Raw genomic sequence first — 22279 nt, 5'->3', positions numbered from 1 at the left:
ATAGGCTGGTTAACTGCTTGAAAGCATTTTATCTATAAATATCAAAAAGTAAACTTAGAAATTATCTTTCCTTCAAGTCGAACAGAGCTGAAAGGTACAAAGAAAAAGAAAAACAAAGAAAGAAATTATCTGCCTCAGTCCAATTTCAACAGAGCCAGCCTGTTTCTGAGATTGGCTCTTCCTGCTCCTTCTTAACTCTGCTCCATGGTCTTGGCCTGGACCTTCCCACCTGTCTCCTCTTCCTTCAGGGCCAGATGTCTGACCACCCTTGTGCCTTGCCTCTGCCTGGGCTATAATTCGTGCCCAGTGGGGCTGTCTAGGCTCCTGATGCCATGAGTTCTCCTGCCCCTGCCACCATAACACTGGACCCTGTTGCTCCGCACGCTCAAAAGTCAAGCACTCCCATGTGTCACAGTTTTACATGTTGCCTCACTCAAGATACAACAATGTCAGTAAAGATGCCTTGGTCTCCCTTGGCACTCAGTTCCCTAGAGATATACTGGCCACAGGCACAGATATGAAATGCCTATGAAGCCTTTATCAGGTCTAAGAGAGCTGAGATGCTCTGAGGAGCCACCCACCATGACCCTTTGAACCATACTTTGTTGGGGAGGCCCGGGTGATTATCTCCTAAACGACACATCTGAACGCATTTAACTGGCTAGGTATCAACTTATATGTAATACACCGGCATTTGGTTTCTTTGTTTTGGTTATTTTACATTTACTAGTTTATTATTTAAAAAAATTACAATGGATAGAGACGAGGAGATTCACAGGTAAAGGTATGGGGCAAGGGACAAGGCGTTTCCATGCCCTTTCTAGAGCGCCACCCTCCAGGAACCTTCACATGTTCAGCTCCTCTGGAAGCTCCATCTGTATCTGGTATCTGGTCTTGTTTGATTTTACCCTACTCGCAAGGTAATAAGTTAGCCTGCTACTGTTTCATGGAAGCTGGCAGAAGACATGAGATTCCTGGGTCAAGGACAAAGGACTATTATTCACAGCATGATTCAGACAACACCAGCATCATGTTTACATCAGACCAATGGAGAGCGTTGAGGGGCCCAGATGGCAGCTGCACATGCAGTGAGTGTGCATCCAGCTGAGGAACCTATACTTGGGAAACCTGCTGCTTTATAGTAAGCATTAAGTGACAGTAGGTCAGTCTTTGTCCCAGAAAAAGACATTACTTCATCCCTCAAGGCTGCTCATTGCAAACACAACACTAAGAAATGGCCCAGGTAAAGAACGTTCTTGGTGTACTCAGTAAGACATGCAGGAGCACAAGAGACCCATGGAGAAGTGTCGCTCAACAATTTGTGTGTATTCCCAAAACTAGATGACTATCCTTGTGGGGTTCTTGGTCTCAGCAACTCCTCCACATGAACCCCCTGCTATACTCTCCATGTCATGGATTACAAAAGCAGCAGTACACGTCTCTCACTGGAAAAGGATTTTGAAACACCGATCTTATCTATTTTATCTATCTAATCTAATCTAATCTAATCTAATCTAATCTAATCTAATCTATCGAGACAAGGTTTTGTTCTGTCGCCCAGGCCAGAATGCAGTGGCACAATCATAACTTACTGCAGCCTTGAACTTCTGGGCTCAAGTAATCCTCCTGCCTCAGCATCCAGAGTAGCTGAGAAAACAGGCACACCCCACTGTGACTGGCTAATTTTTTTCTTTTTTGTACAGACAGGGTCTCATTTTTGTTGCCCAGCCTGGTCTTGAACTCCTGGCCTAAAGCAATCCTCCCACCTCAGCTTCTCAAAGTGCTGGGATCACAGGCATAAACCATCTCACCTGGCCTTACCCCATAATTTAACTGTTTACTCCTATATCACAGTTTAGGATCCCCCACAAGCATATCCTTCGCTCAATATGGTGACCCAAACCAGCTTTTGCTTCTTTCCTTCCTTTCTGTTTCACCTTCTTCACCATTAGAAACTTAGCTATGTTTAGAAATGCACCAGAAATCAAGAAATGAATGAACAGTAGATAGGACAGAAGCTGGTTTCAATCTGGTCAAAACATTGTTCCAGAAATCTTTACTTAGTTAAGGGAAGAAAAACCATTTATGATAGTTAAAGGAAAAGAAAGCACTTATAATAGCTCAGAAAATGAAAAAGGATCAGACAGAATTCCACTACACAAATGCTCACATACGAAAGGCACTAACTTAGGGAAGGGAGGGAGCTTTCCTTTACTATAACATCAATGATTTTTTAAGATATATTTTTACTTCTCAGACAGTGAAGAACAATTTAAAATGCCAGACTCCTTAAACTTCAGCAGCCCATAAAAATCGTTTGCAACAAAAAAAACTGTAATCATGCAAATATAAATTCAATTAGAGAATCTGTAACTGCCATAAAAATGAAGTATATATTAATAAATTAAGCAACTTCCTAAACATGCCTATTTTTACACATTACAAATTTTTGCAGAGACCCAGATGGATGCTAATTTTGTTCCTAGGCTAAGAAAGTTACTTCAGATTCAACTAACGTATTTCAATTAGTAATTATGGGACAGCTGCTATATTTCAGGTAGTTTTCTAGGCGTATTTATATACATGATTTTATGAAAACTGTAATGTTCTGTACATACTACCATTTTAAAAAAACAAAACAGGTAGGTCTGTGGCCTGAAAATGATCCCCGAGGTAAGACATAAGAAATGTTGGCATTGTCATCCAGAAAGAAAGGACTGGCCAGGCCATGCCAGGAATGGACGTGGTGGTCAGCTGTGGCTACACAGGAGAGGAAATTACGGCCCAGGAGGAAAGGAACATGGCAGCTGCCCTGATGAGAAAACCCTCAGATCCAGTTGCCAAAGGAAAGCATAGAGATACACTCTCCTCTAATGGGTGGAGGACAAAGGAAACGAAGCCTGGCATTAGTGACAAGTTCTATTATACAGGGTACACTTTCCTAACAAGGAAAGTTGAGGGTCCGGACACTGACAACACCTTTTCCCAGGTGACAGTGAACCAAAAGTCTGCAACTCCCCTGAGTGGGTCACCTACTGGTCCCTCAATTATCACATCAGCATTCACTGAGTGCTCAGGAGTTGGATGTACATCATCTCATGGAATCTTTGCAATGATCCTAGAGGTTGCCACTAATATTACCCACTTTTTGCCCAAAAGGAGTAGTTCAAAGTGATGAAGTAACCATCCATGGTCACACAGCTTGGACATATCAAGGCCCATGGTTTTTTTTTTTTTTGAGACAGAGTCTCACTCTGTCACCGAGGCTGGAGTGCAGTGGCGCGATCTCGGCTCACCGCAAGCTCCGCCTCCCGGGTTCACGCCATTCTCCTGCCTCAGCCTCTCCGAGTAGCTGGGACTACAGGTGCCCGCCACCACGCCCGGCTAATTTTTTGTATGTTTAGTAGAGACGGGGTTTCACCGTGGTCTCGATCTCCTGACCTCGTGATCCGCCCGCCTCGGCCTCCCAAAGTGCTGGGATTACAAGTGTGAGCCACCGCGCCCGGCCTCAAGGCCCATGTTTGAACCTAGGCAGTCTCACCCTTAACCACTGTCTTACATGTTGTAATATTCTCTGCCTAGCATTGGGAAGAGGAAGGGAGAAAAAGTTAAATCACAGAAATAAAAAGTAAATATCCTCTCTTTTTATATAATCTCCTACTATCTGGAGCTCATCAGTATAAAACAATAAAATAAATTCCATGGATATCTGCATTCTGTAATAAAAAACCAAACAGGGCATATGTGAATGTGTAGGTTATGTTCGTCACCACAGAAACTTCAAACACCTAATAACTTGTTTAAATGAAATATAAAAATATTAAAGATGACAAAGAATTTCAAATAATGCCTACGCCATGAAGCTTAATTTACTCAATATGCAATTTTATGTGCAAATTAATTGGGAACCTTTGTGTTTCTGCTAACTTAAAAGCCACATATGGAATCCATATGAAGCAGAAGTTTTTGAGTCTGTTCATTCCAAAGCATGAGAGTAATGCATAATAAATAACCTGAATAGTTACTTAACATAAGCAAGGTTGATGTTAATCAAAACGACTGCGCCAAAACCATTTAGCGGAACCAAATGGAGTCAAAGTGCTGAGACTTGGCAACTTGGGCAATTCAGCATGCACACATCCTACAAAGAACACAGGCCAAGTGCCGACTTCATCCTAATTCAACATATAAACGGTAAGCAGATGCCTTCTCCACCAGTCTCAGCTCAAACTCCACCCATGGGTAAAATCCACCAGGACTCCCACTGTCCCCTTTGCACACTGTTCCTACACAGTGATACCAAGAACACAGCTGAGGCACCTGAGATGCTAGGCTCCCAGAAGAGAAGCTCTGTTCTTTGTTTTACAAACTGGGGTCTTTGCTTAAAATTTTGGTTAGGAAAACAAAGGATTCCACTATGAAAAGGGTAGGCAAAGTGTTGAACAGTGAGTAGTAAAAACTAGGACCCAAATGATTTGTAAGGTCTCTTTCAACATATAAATCCTAAGATTATACAATCAGGGCTGCAAAAGACCAATTAAAGCATAGTTCTAATACTTGAGTGCTAAAAAGATTGGCCAAAGAACAATGAAATAAGCATTTGCACAGCTATTCCTGCTCCAAAGAATTCCAACCTTCTGTTCTTTCATCAGCAGGTCAACCTTTTTAGAGCAAGAAAGAGATTTAGCTTCCCTAATTGAACCATAACAACTCATGGACACAGGAAGGGGAACATCACACTCCAGGGACTGTTGTGGGGTGGGGGGAGGGGGGAGGGACAGCATTAGGAGATATACCTAATGCTAAATGACGAGTTAATGGGTGCAGCACACCAACATGGCACATGGACATATATGTAACAAACCTGCACATTGTGCACATGTACCCTAAAACCTAAAGTATAATAATAAAATTCAATTAAATTTTAAAAAAAAAGAGATTTAGCTTCCCTAAAAGTAAAAAGCTCTGTCTTCTCAAGTTTGGAATTAGAATCACAGAAAGAAGGGGGCAGGTGAGGGAAAAATTCCAGAGAAACAACACTTCAACTTTAAAACTGGATTTTAAAAGATTCTTAGCAATAATTAATCATTTGTTGGGGTCTCTAGCTAAGACTTAGCAATTTCATAGTTTAAAGAGTTTATTTTCTAGCCTCCAACTAATAACCACAAAATTTTTTTTTCTGCTTATGTGTTAGATTCTAAAACAGATCTCTAGCTTTTAACTTTAAAACAAGTTTCATTTAGTTTGCAAATTTATAGTATACTACGGTAAAGAAATTTTAGTCTCTTATGAATGAAAATATTTAGAGGCGATATGGTCATTTAGGTAGTTTCTCTTTTTTTTCTCCAAAGAGAGCACATATCTACAGTCCCACACTACATAATGACATTTTAATCGATGACAGAATAACTGTGGTCCTATCAGATTCTAATGGAACTGAAAAATTCCTATTGTCTAGTGATGTATTGATGATCTTGATCCTGTGTAGGTCTAGGCTAATGTGTGTGTTTTTGTCTTCATTTTTAACAAAAAAGTTTTAAAAATAAAAAATAATTTAAAAAAAGGCTTATAGACTAAGGATATAAAGAAAATATTTCTGTACAGCTGTACAACGTGTTAAGCTAAGTGTTATTACAAGAGTAAAAAAGCTAAAAAAAAAGTTAATAAAATAAAATGTGACAGTAAGCTGAGGTTAATTATTGAAGAAAGACATTTTTTGTAAATTTAATGTAGCCTAAGTATAGTGTTAATGAAGTCTGCATTTGTGTACAGTAATGTCCTAGGCCTTCCCTTTCACTCACCACTCACTCACTGACTCACCCAGAGCAACTTCCAGTCCTGCAAGCTCCATTCATGGTAAGTGCCCTACACTGGTGTACCATTTTTTTATCTTTTATATCTTTACTGTACCTTGTGTATGTTTAGATACACAAATACCATCGTGTTATAAATGCCTACAGTATTCATTACCATAACATGCTATACAAGTTTGTGGTCCAGGAGCAACAGGCTGTGCCATACAGCCTAGGTGTGTAGTAGGCTACACACCGTCTATGTTTGTGTTGTACACTCTACAACGTTTGCACAATGATGAAATCCCATGACTCATTTCTCAGAACATACCCTGTTGTTAAGCGATACATGACTGTACTTTTTTAAAAAGTCCAAGGATATACATCAGTATTTAATAAGCATCAAGGATATATATTGATACTATATATTTTAAAAACCAAGTATATCAATATTTAAGTGGAATACATATGTATATATTTCACAAAATATATTTCAATTTGTTTTGAGACCCCATCCCTTCACTTCTAAAATAGTGACTCTGTATCTTTAAAAATGACAAGTAAAACACCGTTTTCAAATTTTTGTGCAATTGTTTCAAATCTTCGCTGGACAGTAAAACTCTCAAAGCATATAGTGAGAATATTAGGGATTATTAGTCTTGCAGGGTCAGGAAAAAATATGAAAATGCCACATAGAGTTGTATCGTCTAGACAGCTCTTCATTCAATTTATTCTTTCAAAACCCAATAGACGAAGCCAAAAGAACTTGGTACCAAAGAAAACACTATTTTCCCTAGGATTCCAGTTATGAGATTAAAAACAGAGTAGGCTTTCTCACAGGAGTTGCCCTGTGGGCAGTTGTTGCCCATCCTTGGATAAGTAGGGCACCAATAATGAAACAGGTGCTCAGGAAGTTCACAGCCCCAGTCTTCTGCCTCCATAAGGTCATGCTGAAAAACATCTAAAACTGACAGCCTGGTTTCTTGGGGTTTAGTTTTCCTGTTACTGAATTATAACTCCTCCCTTTTTAAAAAGTATAGAGTTTTTCAAATGCCTAAAGGAGATTTATTGATTTATTTTTTTTTCTGGTTGTGTGAAATTGATGTTTATTCACAAGGTATTTGCTCTGTATGTTGAAAACACTTATTTTAAATGTTGTCCTAAGGGGGAAAGGCTGGTAAAGTCAGAAGAAATGCTTAAAAGCCACTAATATAAGAGCACATTTTTCCTTTAAAAAGTTAATCAACTAAGGTTTGCTAAATTCAAGGCCTCATAGGGGAATACAACTGAAACTCTAAAATATTTTTTTCATTTTCAAGTGTTTGTTCACTGTTCTCGGAGCACTTAATGAAGAGTTTCCACTTTTAATACAGTTGAACCGAAAGAAAATATTATTGTGGTAAATTTCCTTTAAAAAAGCAATATTGATGTTCCTGTATTTTTGGAATAAAAAAGCACCCTATTTTTAAAATGCATTACGTAAATAGACTCATTCCAAAGCTGACCATAAGCAATACCTATAGTAACTTGAAAGACGAGAGGAGGAAGCCCACTGAGATACACTTCCTAAGCATTTAAAGTTGACTCCCTGCTAGCCTGAGATACAATTTCCCAAAGCATTTTCCTTCTCATACCTAAGATGTAACTACTCACTGGGCCTAGGGTTAGCAACTTTTCAGAAATGGGGGATGCCCCTCTTCTCTCCCACACTCTCAACAGAAAACAGAACATGGAGTATGCAAACATTTAAACACATTCTCCAACCATTTTACCTCTAGGGATCCATCCATCTCACTAATAGATTTCAGTTCATAAATGCATGCCTTGCTGCAAATTACTTAAACACAAGTGTTCCCCAAAGTGAGATTCCCTAGTGACTCGGGGTACCAGAAGAGAAGTTTTAGAACGTGGCATTAAATATCCTTCAATATAAAGTCATTGCTTTTCAACTATCTTTTAATCCTCTGGTCTAGTTAAGGAGAAAGTCTCCATTTGATGCCAGAATGTCGAACACTTGCTACACTTGTTAACCTCCATTATAACAAAAGAAAAGAGGCCTCTGACTCAGGCTTACCAGCAGGCACCAATAATAGCTACCTAGAAGTTAATAAGTCATACTATTGTCATTATATGCATTTGAATAGTGGTACTTTTTACATTCCTTTTTAAAATATATGTATTTAAGATTAAAATCAGAGTCAACTTAAAAGAAAAGATTATTTCAGATGGACTATATCTTTGAGATTCAAAGTGAGAACAGTGGGCCAGAGCCATCAGCATCACCTGGGCATTTGTTAAAGGTACTGGATCTTTGTCCCCTCTCACTCCTACTGAACCAGAATCCACATTTGAACAACATATCCCATGCTACTTGTATGCATATTAAAATCTGAGAAACTATGGGGTGACACAAGAGTTTGTCCAAAACCATGCAGGTAGTTTACGAATGGCTGAACTTTGGGACTCGTTGCTTTAGATCATCAGGTGGCGACCTAAGTCCTGATCCTCGCTGAAATCAGCTAGTGGAGGTCAGGAGGACCAGGAAGTAACATGGTTAGTGTTTACGCAACAGGGAGTCACAACCCATTTGAGGACTGTGAGGTTGATTAATGAATCTAAACCAGCAGTTTTAGGGGTGTTTCTGGTAAGCTAGAGATGACTTTAAATATGCTTCTGTTCCTGTTGTGCTACATACATCATTCTTTTTTACTAATAAAAACTACAGTAAAAATTCTACTTAGACTTATCCCTTTATCCCCTGCTTCCCCTTGAAGGGCTGGGGTTTTCAGCATGACTTCTGCATGGGAATGAGTGACATGCACCCACTAATTTAGCATGCCCTGGCCTTCCTCTCAGAGCTGAGCCCAGTTATATGGAAGATGAAACTTGGAAATGTGACAGCCTATGTCTCCTGTGTCAGGAGACAGTACAGGTGGCAAAAAAAAAGCACAAGCTCTCATTGCATCCCATTATGCCCTAGAGGAGAAGCCAGTGAGTCTCTCATTCACCAAGATGATTAGTCAATGATCCAGGTAGTTCAATCCAAAATCCTAGCTCTGCATCAGCTGGAAGGACATATAAGGGGAAAACTCAAGTTATCTGGATCACTGACTCAAGTTTTCACCTTCACAACCTAAAGAATTTGTCTGAAATAGAGTAAAAAAAATGACCAAAATATGCAGGATTTATGATACCATAAAGAACTAAAGACACTTAGTTACAGCCATCTAGATAGTTCCAGAATGCCCAGATTTAACAGATGTTGATAAAGAGTTTCTATCCTCCCCATCCCACCCAGGTGTTAGGCCTAACACCACCACAGCTATCCATCAGAAACTCAACTTCCCAGTACAAAATACTAATAGGAGACACTTTGATTTTGCAAAGAAAATAGTGAATGTAATTGGGTAAAGAAAAAAGGGAAAATTAACAACAAACAATCGACGCGAATTCATGGTCTGGTATCCATGATAAGAACTGCGTGCCACTCATTACAATGAAAAGAACACTGTGAACATTTGTTAGATCTCTTTTTCCTTTTAGTTATTTTGAGCATGCACTTATGTAGGCTGAATATTACAGAGAACAAAAAATATATGTTACAATGTAAGATTATTTTAATGATTCTGAAAGAAGGGAAAACAATCAAAAGAAATTATGAGGAAAACAGTATAATAATTGCTAATACCTATTGACTATTCCAAGAAGTTCACACATATTAACTCCTCAAATCCTCATGATTCCGAGATAGACGTTATCTTAATACTACTATTAATAATATTAATACTACTAAACGTGCCATTTTGCAGATGAAGGGGAGACTTAACTGCAAGGTGGGCAATTAACATCTAAGGTCACAAGCCTGGGAACGTAGCTGGGTAAAAATCCAGACACACTCAAAGTCTAAACTCCTTAACAGCAGACTTTCTGCCCTGCCACCACAAGGGTACCAGAACGCCCAAGTTAGGATGAATCTTTCCATACTCTCTCACTCTGAACCAGACGAAGAATTCTTCTAAAAGGTCAGTGACCTATGGAGTCTCCAGTTAAAGGGCTAGGCCATATTGATACAACTATACCTTAAAAGAGAACTAACTTTTGGCATTAAATGCATCATCCATGATTGGACTACTTATTTGGCAGAATTAAATTTTAAGGCTGCTTGGGGGGAAATATCAACAGTTGGAGGAAATTTTTGTTGGAAGCACAACATTATGCTTTGAGAAATGCTTAAGACAAGTATTCCTCTTTTATTAGGACTACTTAATTGAGTACAATGCATTAAAATAGCTGGCCTGAATATTTATTAGAGCACCAGCTGTTCCCTCCAGATTTTTAGAAATTCAAGCCTTCGTGCCAAGTGTAATTTAGAAAAATTTTCCAACAAGTAAAAAGAGCCCTATGCCTTGTAATACTTATCAAAATAGTAAATAGTAGCTGGAAGTGGTATAGAACATCACTTTTCCCTTCCAATGAAGAGAGCCAAAATGTTTTGCCATTTGTAATGTTTTGCCATCCACAAAAACACCATTTTGTAATTGGGCTTAGTGATTATATTACTTAAAAATTATACCTTGTGATTCATAATTAACAATCCTCTATGTACATATGGATAATATCACAGTGCTAACCATCGGGTTTGCATACCATTCTGGTTTGGTTTTGTTTGGTTGGCTTTTCTGTTTTGTTTTGTTTTGTTTTGTTTTAAAAAAAAAAAAAAAAGGAGTGGTATTAGACCCAGTAAAACAGCTCAGAGAAATAATATACAGTTTTATTCAAAATTTTATTTTTCAAGATTTCTACTTTAGGAATCCAGCAATAATCAAAGATCTAACTTTCTTTTAAAGGGGGTGAAGGAAAAAAGAAAGTTAAGAAAATAACAGGAAAACACTAGGCATAACCCGGATATTCCACACTGAAGCTTTCTAAAGAACACTGGCAAATATCATGTCTGGGTCTTCTGCATTTGCTTTATTGTCAACTGTCTTTGTGACAGTGCTGCAAGTTTGGATATGGGAAAAGAAATGTCCCCTCCGCAGCATTACAGCAGAGGGAATTCAATGAACCTGTCATGCAGACTTTGACGCAGAAAGCAACTCCCCTCCCACAAACTGAGCATAGTCAGGGCTGGAGGCCAACGAGAAAGCCCCAGAAAATGGAGGCTGAAAGGAATAGCAACAGTGGACAGGGAGGCTGATTTTTTTTGAAGGAGAAGGTGGTCTGCCCTTGTTAAGTGTCTGTAGTTAGAGCTACTCAACTGCACTGACACACACAGAGTGGTCCAGGACAAGCAGGGCAAAGGAACCAGAAGTCTAGCTCTTCACTGTGCCTATCGAATAAATGGCTAGCTTCTAGCCCTATATGATGCTGTTAGCATACTTAGTTGCAGCACTAGAGGTTCTCTTTCAAGAGATTTTTCTCATTTTGTTTTTAGGGCTTTCAGGTTTAAAAATAAACTGGCGTTTTTGGATTAATAAAAAATTCCATGAGAGATAAAATAGGCCACCTTTTTTTTCTCATAAGCAAAGAACACTAGCTTCGTGTGCTGGTGAAATGGTCACCGCTCTACACCACCCACGCCCAGCTCTCCCACACATCCCCTCCAGGGAGCAACGGGAAGGAGAGGCCACATCTTCGCAAGAAAAACAAGCTAAAGCTTCTCAAACTCAGCTGGGCATCACAATGACCTGCAGGAAGTTTCGATTTTTTCTTAACAGAAATTCCAGGACCCCATCCTGGACGGACCTACTGAACCAGATCTCCCAGTGGGAAGAATGAAATTTCCTAACTTACTAATCAGGCTGCCACACTACATGCATAAAGGGGTGAAATATCAACTAATCCTACAGAAGTGACCCCTAGTTAGTGAGAGGGACTTCCCATGCATGAAGAGATTCCAAGAGATAAAAACCCACACAAAGAGTAATTTTTTAAAAAATGTACTTTGGCCACCAAGATTCAAAAACATCTGAAGGCTAGAATACTGGTTCTTTTCTTTCTTAAGTGGTGGGACCCCTTTTTTCAAGCAAAATCTTTCTTAGTATCCCAAAATATCAAACTAATAACCAAGCTTTTCTGGAGGAAAGAGAGGTACTGCTCAGTCCACACCCCACCAGCACAGACCCACCCACCCACATACGCCTCAAGGAAGCCTAGGATTGCTGGTAGCAGCTTTGAAATCCAATGGGCCAGAATAAGACATTTAAATGGGAGAAATAAACAGAACTAAATCTAAATTCAAATAATTAACTGGAGGGTTAGGGCTTCTGATTAGCATATAGCTTAGGGGGATGGTTTAATAGAGTTCACTTGAAAAAGTGAAGGTTTCATTTCACTAAAAAGTCAATCCAAGCCAAAGTGTTCCTTGGCTGCCAGGAAAAGCAAGTGCAGTTTAGCCTGGGTTAATAACTAGTATTTGTATTTAGAGATTTACCATTTATGAAGCACGTTGATATGCATGATCTCACATAATACTGGATAACAACTTTGCAGAAAATTATTTTCCCGATTTTTTTAGATGAGCACCTGAGGAACTAATCTGTGAAAGTAACTTACTCAAAGTCAATTCCAGACAGTAGCAGAGGCTTCTGCCACCAGGCACAGCACAGCCTAGGAACTGAAGGGAGAGTTCAAGAGCCTGCTGCTCTTTGGATGGTTAGAAAAGCCTGAGAACAACGTGTTTCATTCTGGTTGCTGCATTAATAGAGGTGTGTCCAAATGGGACCCCAGGCAGAGCACCATGACCAGGGCAAAGAACAATCTGGAAACAGTATATGTAGACCTAACACTCTAAAACTGAACCCTGACATGCTCTTCAACATCTCAAAAGTTACTCCACATCTCTGTACTCCAATTTCTTCATCTGTCACAAAGATATAATATGTTTGGAAGACTCTGAGATGCTTACAAGAAAAACATCATTAGTGTAAACACATGGAGGAACTAGGAGCTTTTAAAGGTGGAAAACAGAATGTTTAGGAATGACATAATGGCTATTTTTAAACAATGAAGGACCATGCGGAAGGAAGATAAGTCTTATTTTACATCATTCAACAGTAGCCGAGGCTCTTTGCCTTCTCCTTCCTGAAAATTCAAAGCCATTAGGTAGGTCCAATCTGGTAGGCTTCTGTTTACAAAAATGTAGGAAGAGGGATGCTGTGGAAGCCCAGAGCAGGGTATCTCAGGGAGAAAGGTATCCATATGGGGATGGGGGTGGTGGCACAGGTTGCTAGAGCACTAACAGCTGAGGAGGGCAGCCCCAGGAGGAAAGGTGGTGGCAGCTGCAGAAGACTGGTTACATATGGGGAGATTTACCAAATAAGTAAACTGTTAAGAATAATGCGAATCAAGAATCTCACTGTCAAAGAAAGCAGTTATAAAATATGGAGAGGAAAAAATAAACCCTGTGGTATCAGACAGGAATTTGAGGTATGACTATAAACTCATGGTTTTAAAAGTACATAGATACAGAAATACAGACGTACGTGTGTGTATATATATATATATACATGGAGTAGCAACACCCTAATAGCAATGAGCACACCAAGCAACCAGATCTTGGCTTCTAAATTCCATTCTCCATTCAAAAGCTCCTTGGAGAAATGACTGATACAAAAGATGACACAGGTAAATCACAAAATGAGTTCGGAACATCTTATTCTGCCAGAGAGCAAGATGGTGCTCAAAGACTGATGGGAGTTAAAAGAGCACAGGAGCCAACGTGAAAAGACTGCACTGGCCAAACCTAGGGCCATTTTAAATAAAGTAAGTGATGACCATAACATTAAAACACACTGAAAAAAGGAAGACCATAAGTTCTTACTGACATAAATAAATAACAGATTGAAAATTTGACGAGGAATAGGCCGTTTACATGGTTTCAATGTAATCTGCCATAAAACATTTATAAATTACAAATGAGAAAAGAGTAACTATATGGTAGAGAAGCCTGGCAGACAACACCTTGATCAAGTGACCATCATCAGTAATGGGACAAACAGAAATCAATGCCACCCTGATAGGGTACAATGAGAACGCAGCACCATTTCTGTACTATTCCTACCAAAGATGCACAGCCCGAATCTAAGCTTGTGGAAATGGCACAAACACAAACTGAGGGACATTCTGCAAAATAACTGGCTTATAATTGTCAAAAGTATCAAGATCATGATAGTGAAGGACTGAAAGAGACTAAAAAGATGTAACTAAATACAAAGTGTGGTTCTGACCTGAATTCTTTTGCTTTAAAACATTATTGGAGCAACCGGGAAACTTGGATGAAGTCTAAGGATTAAATGCTGTTAATGTATCATTGGTAATTTCCTGGCTTTCATGGTTGTACTGTGGTGATCTAGGAGAATAGTCCAGTTTACAGAAAGTACGTACTAAACTGTTTGTGTGATAGCCAACATGCTGGCAACTTTTTCTCAAACAGGATAAAAACTCTCTATACCACTTGCAATTTTCCTATTGGTTTGATGTTTCCAAATAAAAATCTAAAATGAACAGTAAATTAGGAGGATGGAAATTATGGGGAGACAGAGTACACGTAGTTTGAAAACAGATGAAACTCTACAATTAAAAAGGTCCAAAAACAGATCCATGCTTAGAAAGGTAGGCAGGATACAATGGAGAATGCTTCACTGACTAGGAAGTTAGGGGAGATGATTCCTACATACTTTCTGATGATTTTGTAATTCTTTCCTTCAACATACCTTTTTTTTTTTTTTTTTTGAGACAGGGTCTTGTTCTGTCACCCTGGAGTGCAGTTGCAGCCTCAACCTCCCAGACTCAAGTGATCCTCCCACCTCAGCCTCCCAAGTGGCTGGGACTACAGGCATGCATCACCACACCCAGCTAATTTTTAATTTTTAATTTTTTTGTGTGTTAGAGATAGGGTCTCACTATGTTACCCAGGCTGGTCTCAAACTCTTGGGCACAAGCCATCCTCCAGCCTCAGCCCCCTAAAGTGTTGGGATTACAGATGTAAGCCACCATGCCTGGCCCAAACGTTTATCAAAACATCTACTGTGTTTCAGACAATGTGCAAGACACTGGGCTTATGAAAGTGAGACAGCCCCCAGACTTGAAGCCCTTATAATCCAGTGGAGTATGATTTATTCGGAAGTTAGAAATTTTAAGACAGTCATCAGTATTACACACAGAAAGAAACATGTGATTCAAGAATTCTGTCTACAATACTCCAATTTTCATTTATGAATTTTCAATAGGCTACAATTATTCCACCATATTCTTGAAGAACATTTTCATCCTAACTTTTTTGTGCTTGTGGGTGGTGTTAATCATGGCATATGCAAAAACTTTATCACTTTTCGATTATGAACAGATGTAAATAACTTACTTGATGTTTTATTTTAGAATAACAAGCATCTTCTAAAATAAGTCTCCACCCAAAAAGCTGGGGCTATCATTACGGAAGAGACTTAACACTCTAAAACCGAACCTTGACATGCTCTTCAACACCTCAAAAGTTACTCCACATCTCTGTACTCCAATTTCTTCATCTGTCACAAAGATATAATATTCTTGGAAGACTCTTAGGGGTGCTTACAAGGAAAACATCATTAGTGAAAAGCTCTGTTAAAAATGCAGATTGCTTTCACCTTTTGCCAGGGACTACCTATTACTGTGGACATTAAAACAAAGTGACCCATCTAAATGAGTGCAACATTTTGGCAATTTTATGGTGGGTGAAACATTATTTGGTTTTCCAACTTCTCCCCACTTGGCTTCATTTCAATCTGTGGAGTATATCAAGTGAGAATGCTTCTGCGCCTTCATGCTGCCCCACAGAGGGAGTGGCCAGACTAACCAAGCCTATATTCAATTACTTTCCCCACTTTATACCTTTCTTACACTTTTCCCGTATGACACTTTCATAACCATATTTAGCTTTCTTCCTACCATCTCCCTGTAATTCAAAACGCAATTTAGATTCCCATATGGTTGCCATCGAAGCTAACAGATGTCTAGCAAATTAAAACAAAAATTATGACTTATAAACTGCTGATGTATCATCATTCCAGAACATCTTGCAATTTATAGTGAATCATAAGATAAGGCTTCCTACTTGATGCCCCCCCTCCCCTGCCGCCCCAAGGTTTCCTGAGTCTCCCTCCTCTCTGAATTAAGCCCTGTGGAAGCAAATTAGAGGCAAGATCCTGCCGTCAACCCTGGATAAACCAGCACTTAAAGACACAAGGTAATATCTGAAAGCATATCAAAAGAGAAAGTTGGCCTCAAGTATCTGAGGCTTTTCTAATCCTTTGTAGCAAAGAAAATAGAAAAATGACTTGGTTCTCCCAAATCATTCCACGGCTTCCACTGAGTTCTTTCCTAACAAGTCACTATAAAATCTATTGAATCCATTTGCCTCATCTTCTTGGCAGATCTTAAGGGTATTATCATTACCTAGTAGTAATGATGCCAAAGTACTAGACTACCGCGTTCTAGAAGTTCTATAGCCCTGTATGGAACCAGTATAAAATCTGGAGACAACAACAGTAATGATATTCACCATTTGTTAAATATTGAGATACTATGCCGAGTAAAACATTATCTCACTGAATCTTCAAAACTACAACACCATTAATGTTATCTTTCCTTTATAAACAAGAAATTAAGGCTCAGTGCCTTAATACAGTAGACTATATTTTTCAAAGATGGCCACAACCTACATGACCTTCTGCAATGTGACCTTGACACTTCCCATTAAAAGGTGGCTTCTAATTCTTCACCCTTTGAAATTCAGCAATCTGCATGAGTGCTCTAACCAATGGAATAGATAAAAGTGGCACTGCCAGTTCTAAGTGGAACCTTAACTGGCTGGAAGCTTCTTTAAGACTTAGAGACAGGAAGAAGCCACCTGTAGGTGCTCCAGCAACTCTGGCTAAGCTCCCAGCAAGCATCAGCTTCCAGTTATATGAGTATACCATCTCAGGCATCCTGCCCCAAAGGGCCTTCCGATAAGTTCAACTCCAGCTACATCTCACCGCAACTGTATGAGACCCCAAGTGAGAACTGTCCAGATGAGCTGGGCCAAATCACAGAACTGTGAACTATAATAATAAACAACTGTGTTTTAAACAACTAAGCTTGAAGGTTATATAGCAATAAATAACCAGAATATTGAGATCAATTTACTTGCCTAGGAACAGTTAAGTATCCAGAATCCAAAACATTTAAAAGCCAGAATCCAAAAGGGCAAAACATCTATTAATGATGAGTGATGGGATGTGGGGTTCAGTACCCAAAAGAAATGACTTTAAAACAAAATCCTCTTTCTCCTCCCTCCCCCAAACCCAAAGCAGTCTCAGGGTTTTCTGAGAAATGTCCCAGTACAGTGACACCCTCAATAAAATCAATTCCCTTCTGTCTTGAATTGTTCCAACATATAACAGAGGAAACAAGTTTTTCCCCCACCAGCCTGTGATAACTAATGAGAATGGAATCTGTACAAGATGTTGACTTTGTTACTCAGAAAGTCATTACAACTGTTATATAAAAGGATTCAGATTTTATACATGAAGCTGTAATTCTAACAATAAAAATATATTTAATGACTCACAGGACTACATTTGAGATTCACAGTGGGGAGAGAGAAGCACGGACACTACACCAGGAACTGAACAAGACAAGAAGAAATTAGTGAAAGGTTTTTTGTTTTGTTTTGTTTTGTTTTTTTGAGATGGAGTCTTGCTCTGTTGCCAGGCTGGAGTACAGTGGTGCGATCTCGGCTCACTGCAATCTCCACCTCCCGGGTTCAAGTGATTCCCCTGCCTCAGCCTCCTGAGTAGCTGGGACTACAGGCACCCGCCAACACACCTGGCTAGTTTTTTGTATTTCAGTAGGGACAGAGTTTCACCATGTTGGCCAGGATGGTCTTGATCTCCTGAACTTGTGATCCGTCCACCTCAGCCTCCCAAAGTGCTGGGATCACAGACGTGAGCCACCGTGCCCGGCCTTGTTTTTTGTTTGTTTTGTTTGTTTGTTTGTTTTTTATGAAAGGATCTTCGAGGAAGAAATGAAAGTAATAAAACTAGTCTTCAGACAAGTCTCTCTAACAGAAAATGTCTATAATTTATCAAGTGTCCTGGTATATACTACTTCTGTTATATATTAGTGGCCAAACTCTTCTATTTTTCTTCTCCAGCATATTGGAACTCAAGAAACTCATTCTGTGTAAGAACTAGAAACAACGTTATAACTCATCTACCTCCTTCAATTTAACAGCTGAGAAACTGAGGCCCAGGCAGTTAACTGATGAAGAGCCAAACTGCTGATCAGGAAAAGAACCAAGCTCTCAGTGCTGGTGCCACCATATGTTCAATTTTATTTTACCAGAACTATACCTTTGAATGCCACCAGTGTATGTCAAATGTAGTCTAGCAGTTCAGTGTGAAAATGAAAATTAGGAAACCATGCTGTTGGCAATCTCTTCTTCATAATTGTATGGGAGTAGCACCGAGTCTGCTGTTTTTGGCAATCACAGACAGGTTGGTGACTCTGTAGAGAGCAGAGGTGTGTAACTTTTCAGAAGCAAGCTGCCAAGCTACTGACCCCAGCTTTCCAGTCACTAACATCTTAGTCTGAATTACTTTAACCAAAACCATATGGTTGCCTTTCTGTTGATCATCACTAGAGACCATGGTACAATAAAGCAGGAAATTTAAATATGGGGTAATTTTGGAGCAGAAAGCAGGATAGGAAAGGTATGAGGGAGTATCTGAGAGGAAGGCTTTGGGCACAGAGAGAGGAAGGGAAGGCAAGAGGCAGGGTAAGTGAAGGGCCCTCATAATGAAGGCACTCACTTAACAATTCTGCCTGGGGCAGCTAGTTTAGTCCCATAGCCGAGGTCTCCTTTCAGGCTTCCCATACTCACCCACCCACCTATGAAGACCTTCACAATCAGAAAACATGCGGCTCTATTCTGGACCTCTCCAAGCAAGCACTCTGCAATTCTTTGAAGCTCTCTACAATTCTAGGGGTTTTGCTGCAACCTAATCCACAGAAAGGGCTAAATTTGTCTCTGTGCACTCTACAAAATTACAGCAAACTGTCAGGGAAACAGACCCAAATCCTTTTATTTCCTTACCATCCCCTGCTAGGAAACGGCAGAGAAAGTCCCTGGGTGCTTTTTGTTGCTGGGTAGCTAAAATGTGCAACTTTTAGAAATGTTCAAGTAGAAACAAGAGGCCTGAACTCACTACCCCAAAAAGAACCAGTCCCAGTTCGGTAGTCCGTGCCTCTCCAAGTCACAAAGTTTCAAGTTCCAATCAAATCAGAATATCTTACTCAAAACCGTGGCTACCCACCACTTTTAAACATTTCACAAATGGAGAAGGGGCAAAGAAAGAAAATAATTTCTTCTTCCTGTATTTGTAGCAGTGTTTAATTATAGGGAGGTGGGTAACTGCTCCCGGGAATCATGCAGAACACTGGCAAAAAACTGCCTGTGGAATGATCAGATATGACATCCATTCATGTGTCCCCTCATTATCTTTATTAGTCCTGAAGACAGACGACATGCTGACACGGAAAGTGGTCTCCAATCCCTTCCATTTCCCCTCACAAAACATACATGACCAATGCAAGGTACCATTACAGAAAACAGAAAATAAAATAACCTGGTAAGAGTGCGGTACAAAAAAAGAATATGAAGAGCCGTATTGACAACTATTCTCACAGATGTATATATGTACAGCAAACAGCCCAAATTAAAGGACTGCTGTGGATAATTATTGATCCTGCAGTTGGATCATTGTTTACCTCACACTGAACAGCAACTTAGAGAACCCCCTACCCAGACAGCCACCATCTTTACTTTCCATGGAAATGCGGGTGCCCATTGAGGAAGAGGATGAGATGGGATGAGAAGGGGGAGAAAAATAACATGGTCTTTGAACCAACGTTTTCCCCTTGTCCTGGAGAACTCTTTGTCTGGCTGCTGAACATGTTTGCCAGATCAAGGAAAAGAATCAAAACAAACAAACAAACAAAAAGAGTAGGAGTCCCAGCCTAATTACAATAGGCTCCCAACACATTGCAGTCCCAAGCAGAGCATCATTTGAATCTTGTGTTCAAGCATTTGCTCTCTCGGTTCCCCAATAAAACATGCCTCGCACACCTTCTCCTTTGCATTTCTCCAAAGGTTTCCCCAAAACGGCCCGCTCTGTGTCGCTCCTTTAAAAACGAGGACGTGAGGCACGAACACATTGAAATATATGTTGACGGTGACTTATTATCCTGACGATGATAAATACATACAAATAAATCCCTCTACCCCGCACGCCCACTGGCCAGTCCATTACGCACAAGGAGCGCTTTCCAGCTGAAGAGGAGAGCGTGCAAGAAACGTTATTTACGTGCACATTACAGAACCATATACCACGGCATCTGCATCCTACACAAAGCCCGAGATGGTGCAAGAAGATACACGCTGAGCATGGCACAGACCAGCCGCGGCAACACGGAGCTAAGCCCTCGTCCAATCAGATCGTTGTTAGAAGGTGGACCTCAGGGTCGGCCGTGCCCGATTAGCCTTCCCTATTATGACACTACGCTCTGCCCAACATCCATATCCCACCGAGAGCAAATCCAATTCGTGTGGTTGCTCATTTCTCAAACTGCCGAACCCTTTCCTTTATCTGCATACCTGCTATTCGTTCCTTAAAAAGCCACCAGAAGGCCTCGGTTCCCCCTTTCCGCCTCGATTTCTCTTTTTACCTCTTCCCATTCCTCGAAAGGATTAAATGTTTATCTCTCCAACGCGCAAGCTGGAAAGGCGGAAGGCGAATGCCTCTACGCTGCTCCGGCAAGCGCCTGCGGGGCTGCGAAAAGTAAAGGCAACGAGCAACGTGGGGGAAATCGTCGCGAATCGATCGGCCACAATAGTTGGAATCCTAGGAGCGCTCCAACTTACCCAAAATATGACATTGAAGCCAAATATGAAGTATTTGATGCAACAACTGACTTCAGGACCCTTGTAGTGCTTCCCGGACATCCTCTGGGTTCATGAAGACACTTGCCCCGGCAGCCCGAGTTTGGAGCTCGGAAGCACCGTTGCTCGGAGCAGCCCGGCGGGGAGCAGGAGCTCAGGGACACCGTACGGGGCCGCGGCGCTGGCGGCCCAGGCTCAGCCGCGCGGGGACCGACCGGCGGAGAGCGGCTCCCGCACCTCCAGCCCCTCGCGCGCCGAGGCCGCCGGAGCCGGGGTGGCCGCGAGAAAGCAGGGAAGCCGCGCGCTGCAAGCCCAAGCCTCGCCGAAGCTAGCCCCGAACACAAAGCGAGCGCCCGCGTCCGTGCGCCAGGCGGTCGGTCCGTCGGTTCGTCCCCGGGCTTCGGGCAAGGCGGCCGCGGCAGATGCTGGTGGAGACGCCGCTCGCTTGCTCGCCCGCCCGCTCGCGCGCGCCCTCCCACCCCTCGCTCCGCCCGCCGCTCGCTCCGCCCGCCCGGCCCGCTGCTCCTCCGTCCGCGCCGCCCGCAGCTCCGCCCGCCGCCCAAGCCTTGGCTAGGCGCGCGCGCGCACGGGGTCGGGCGCTCCCGGGCGGCGGTGGCACCACGTAGCCGCCTCCTTCCACCGCTCGCTTTATCCCCGCCCCTTCTCGGGCCAACCCCGAGCGCCGTCGACCCCGAACGTCGCTGCGGGGTAGGTAGGGGGTGGAAGGGTAGAGGACCGCAGGCGAGAGGGAGAAGGAAGGGCGCCCAGGGAGCAGCCTGGCAGAGTGACCGGGATTGATGAGCGGGGCAGCTCTGGAGGGACGCGGGCGAGAGGGTCGCTCCTCGGGGAGAGGGCTGGGTGAGTAAGGACCTGCGAGCCACCCACCACACTCCTTCCAGGGTAGCCACACTGGCGCCCCCTCCTCCACAACAGGCTTATGTGGCTAGAGAAGATGCGATGCCACTGGACTAGGAAGGAAAGTCGTCGTGGACTTCGCTGAATGGAAAAGGGGGTAGTTGGGGAAGGTGGAGAAAAGAGCCACGGGAAGTGGGAGGAAAGGATGAAGGGATGGGACGTTGCAAAGGAAGGCTTCCTGAATCCCTGTGTGACTCTAACCCAACCTCCCCACCTACCGGAGAAATGGGTTTTATCCTAGAAATGGGGACGAGGAAAAAGAGATGGCTCAAAGGAGTCCTGGCCCGGGATGCGATTCTTGCCCTAGGGTCTATTGCAACCACACAAACCCAGACAGCGCACGCTCCCCACTACCCCGACAGAATAGTGCCTAACAAACCTGCTTGCCTCCTAACTCTAGGAAGGAATCCACAACGGATTCCAGGAAGGTCTTCTGGGGAATCTGAATTGGGTTTTTGGATCACGAACCATTAAGCTTTTGAACTCTGGAGAAGAAAAGAACAGGTGGCTGGAAATTGCTTTAGAACCCTACCTGAGCAGGTGTGCTCATTAGTTGCTTATCCGCCCTCCTCCTGGAGCACTTTTCATAGGTGTTGGCAAAGCAGGTACCAGT

General features: G+C 41.8%; 1 protein-coding gene across 3 annotated transcripts in view; it reads right to left on the bottom strand.

Annotated features, from left to right (window-relative positions):
* The window catches only part of TSPAN5 (tetraspanin 5), a 180729-nt gene extending 159473 nt beyond the window's left edge, over nucleotides 1–21256 (bottom strand). The window contains exon 1 of one of the 3 annotated variants that reach the window (XM_055296948.2): nucleotides 20734–21256. In XM_055296948.2, the coding sequence (XP_055152923.1) occupies nucleotides 20734–20814 (81 nt within the window). In that variant the 5' untranslated portion in view covers nucleotides 20815–21256. The remainder of the gene's footprint in view (nucleotides 1–20733) is intronic. The other 2 variants (XM_055296950.2, XM_055296949.2) reach the window with 2 other exon arrangements.
* Nucleotides 21257–22279: the final 1023 nt, after the last annotated feature.

This window comes from Symphalangus syndactylus, chromosome 10 (assembly GCF_028878055.3).
Source record: "Symphalangus syndactylus isolate Jambi chromosome 10, NHGRI_mSymSyn1-v2.1_pri, whole genome shotgun sequence".
NCBI lineage: Eukaryota > Metazoa > Chordata > Mammalia > Primates > Hylobatidae > Symphalangus > Symphalangus syndactylus.
The sequence above is the reverse complement of the archived record's forward strand: the minus strand, read 5'-3'. Positions and strand labels throughout refer to the sequence as shown.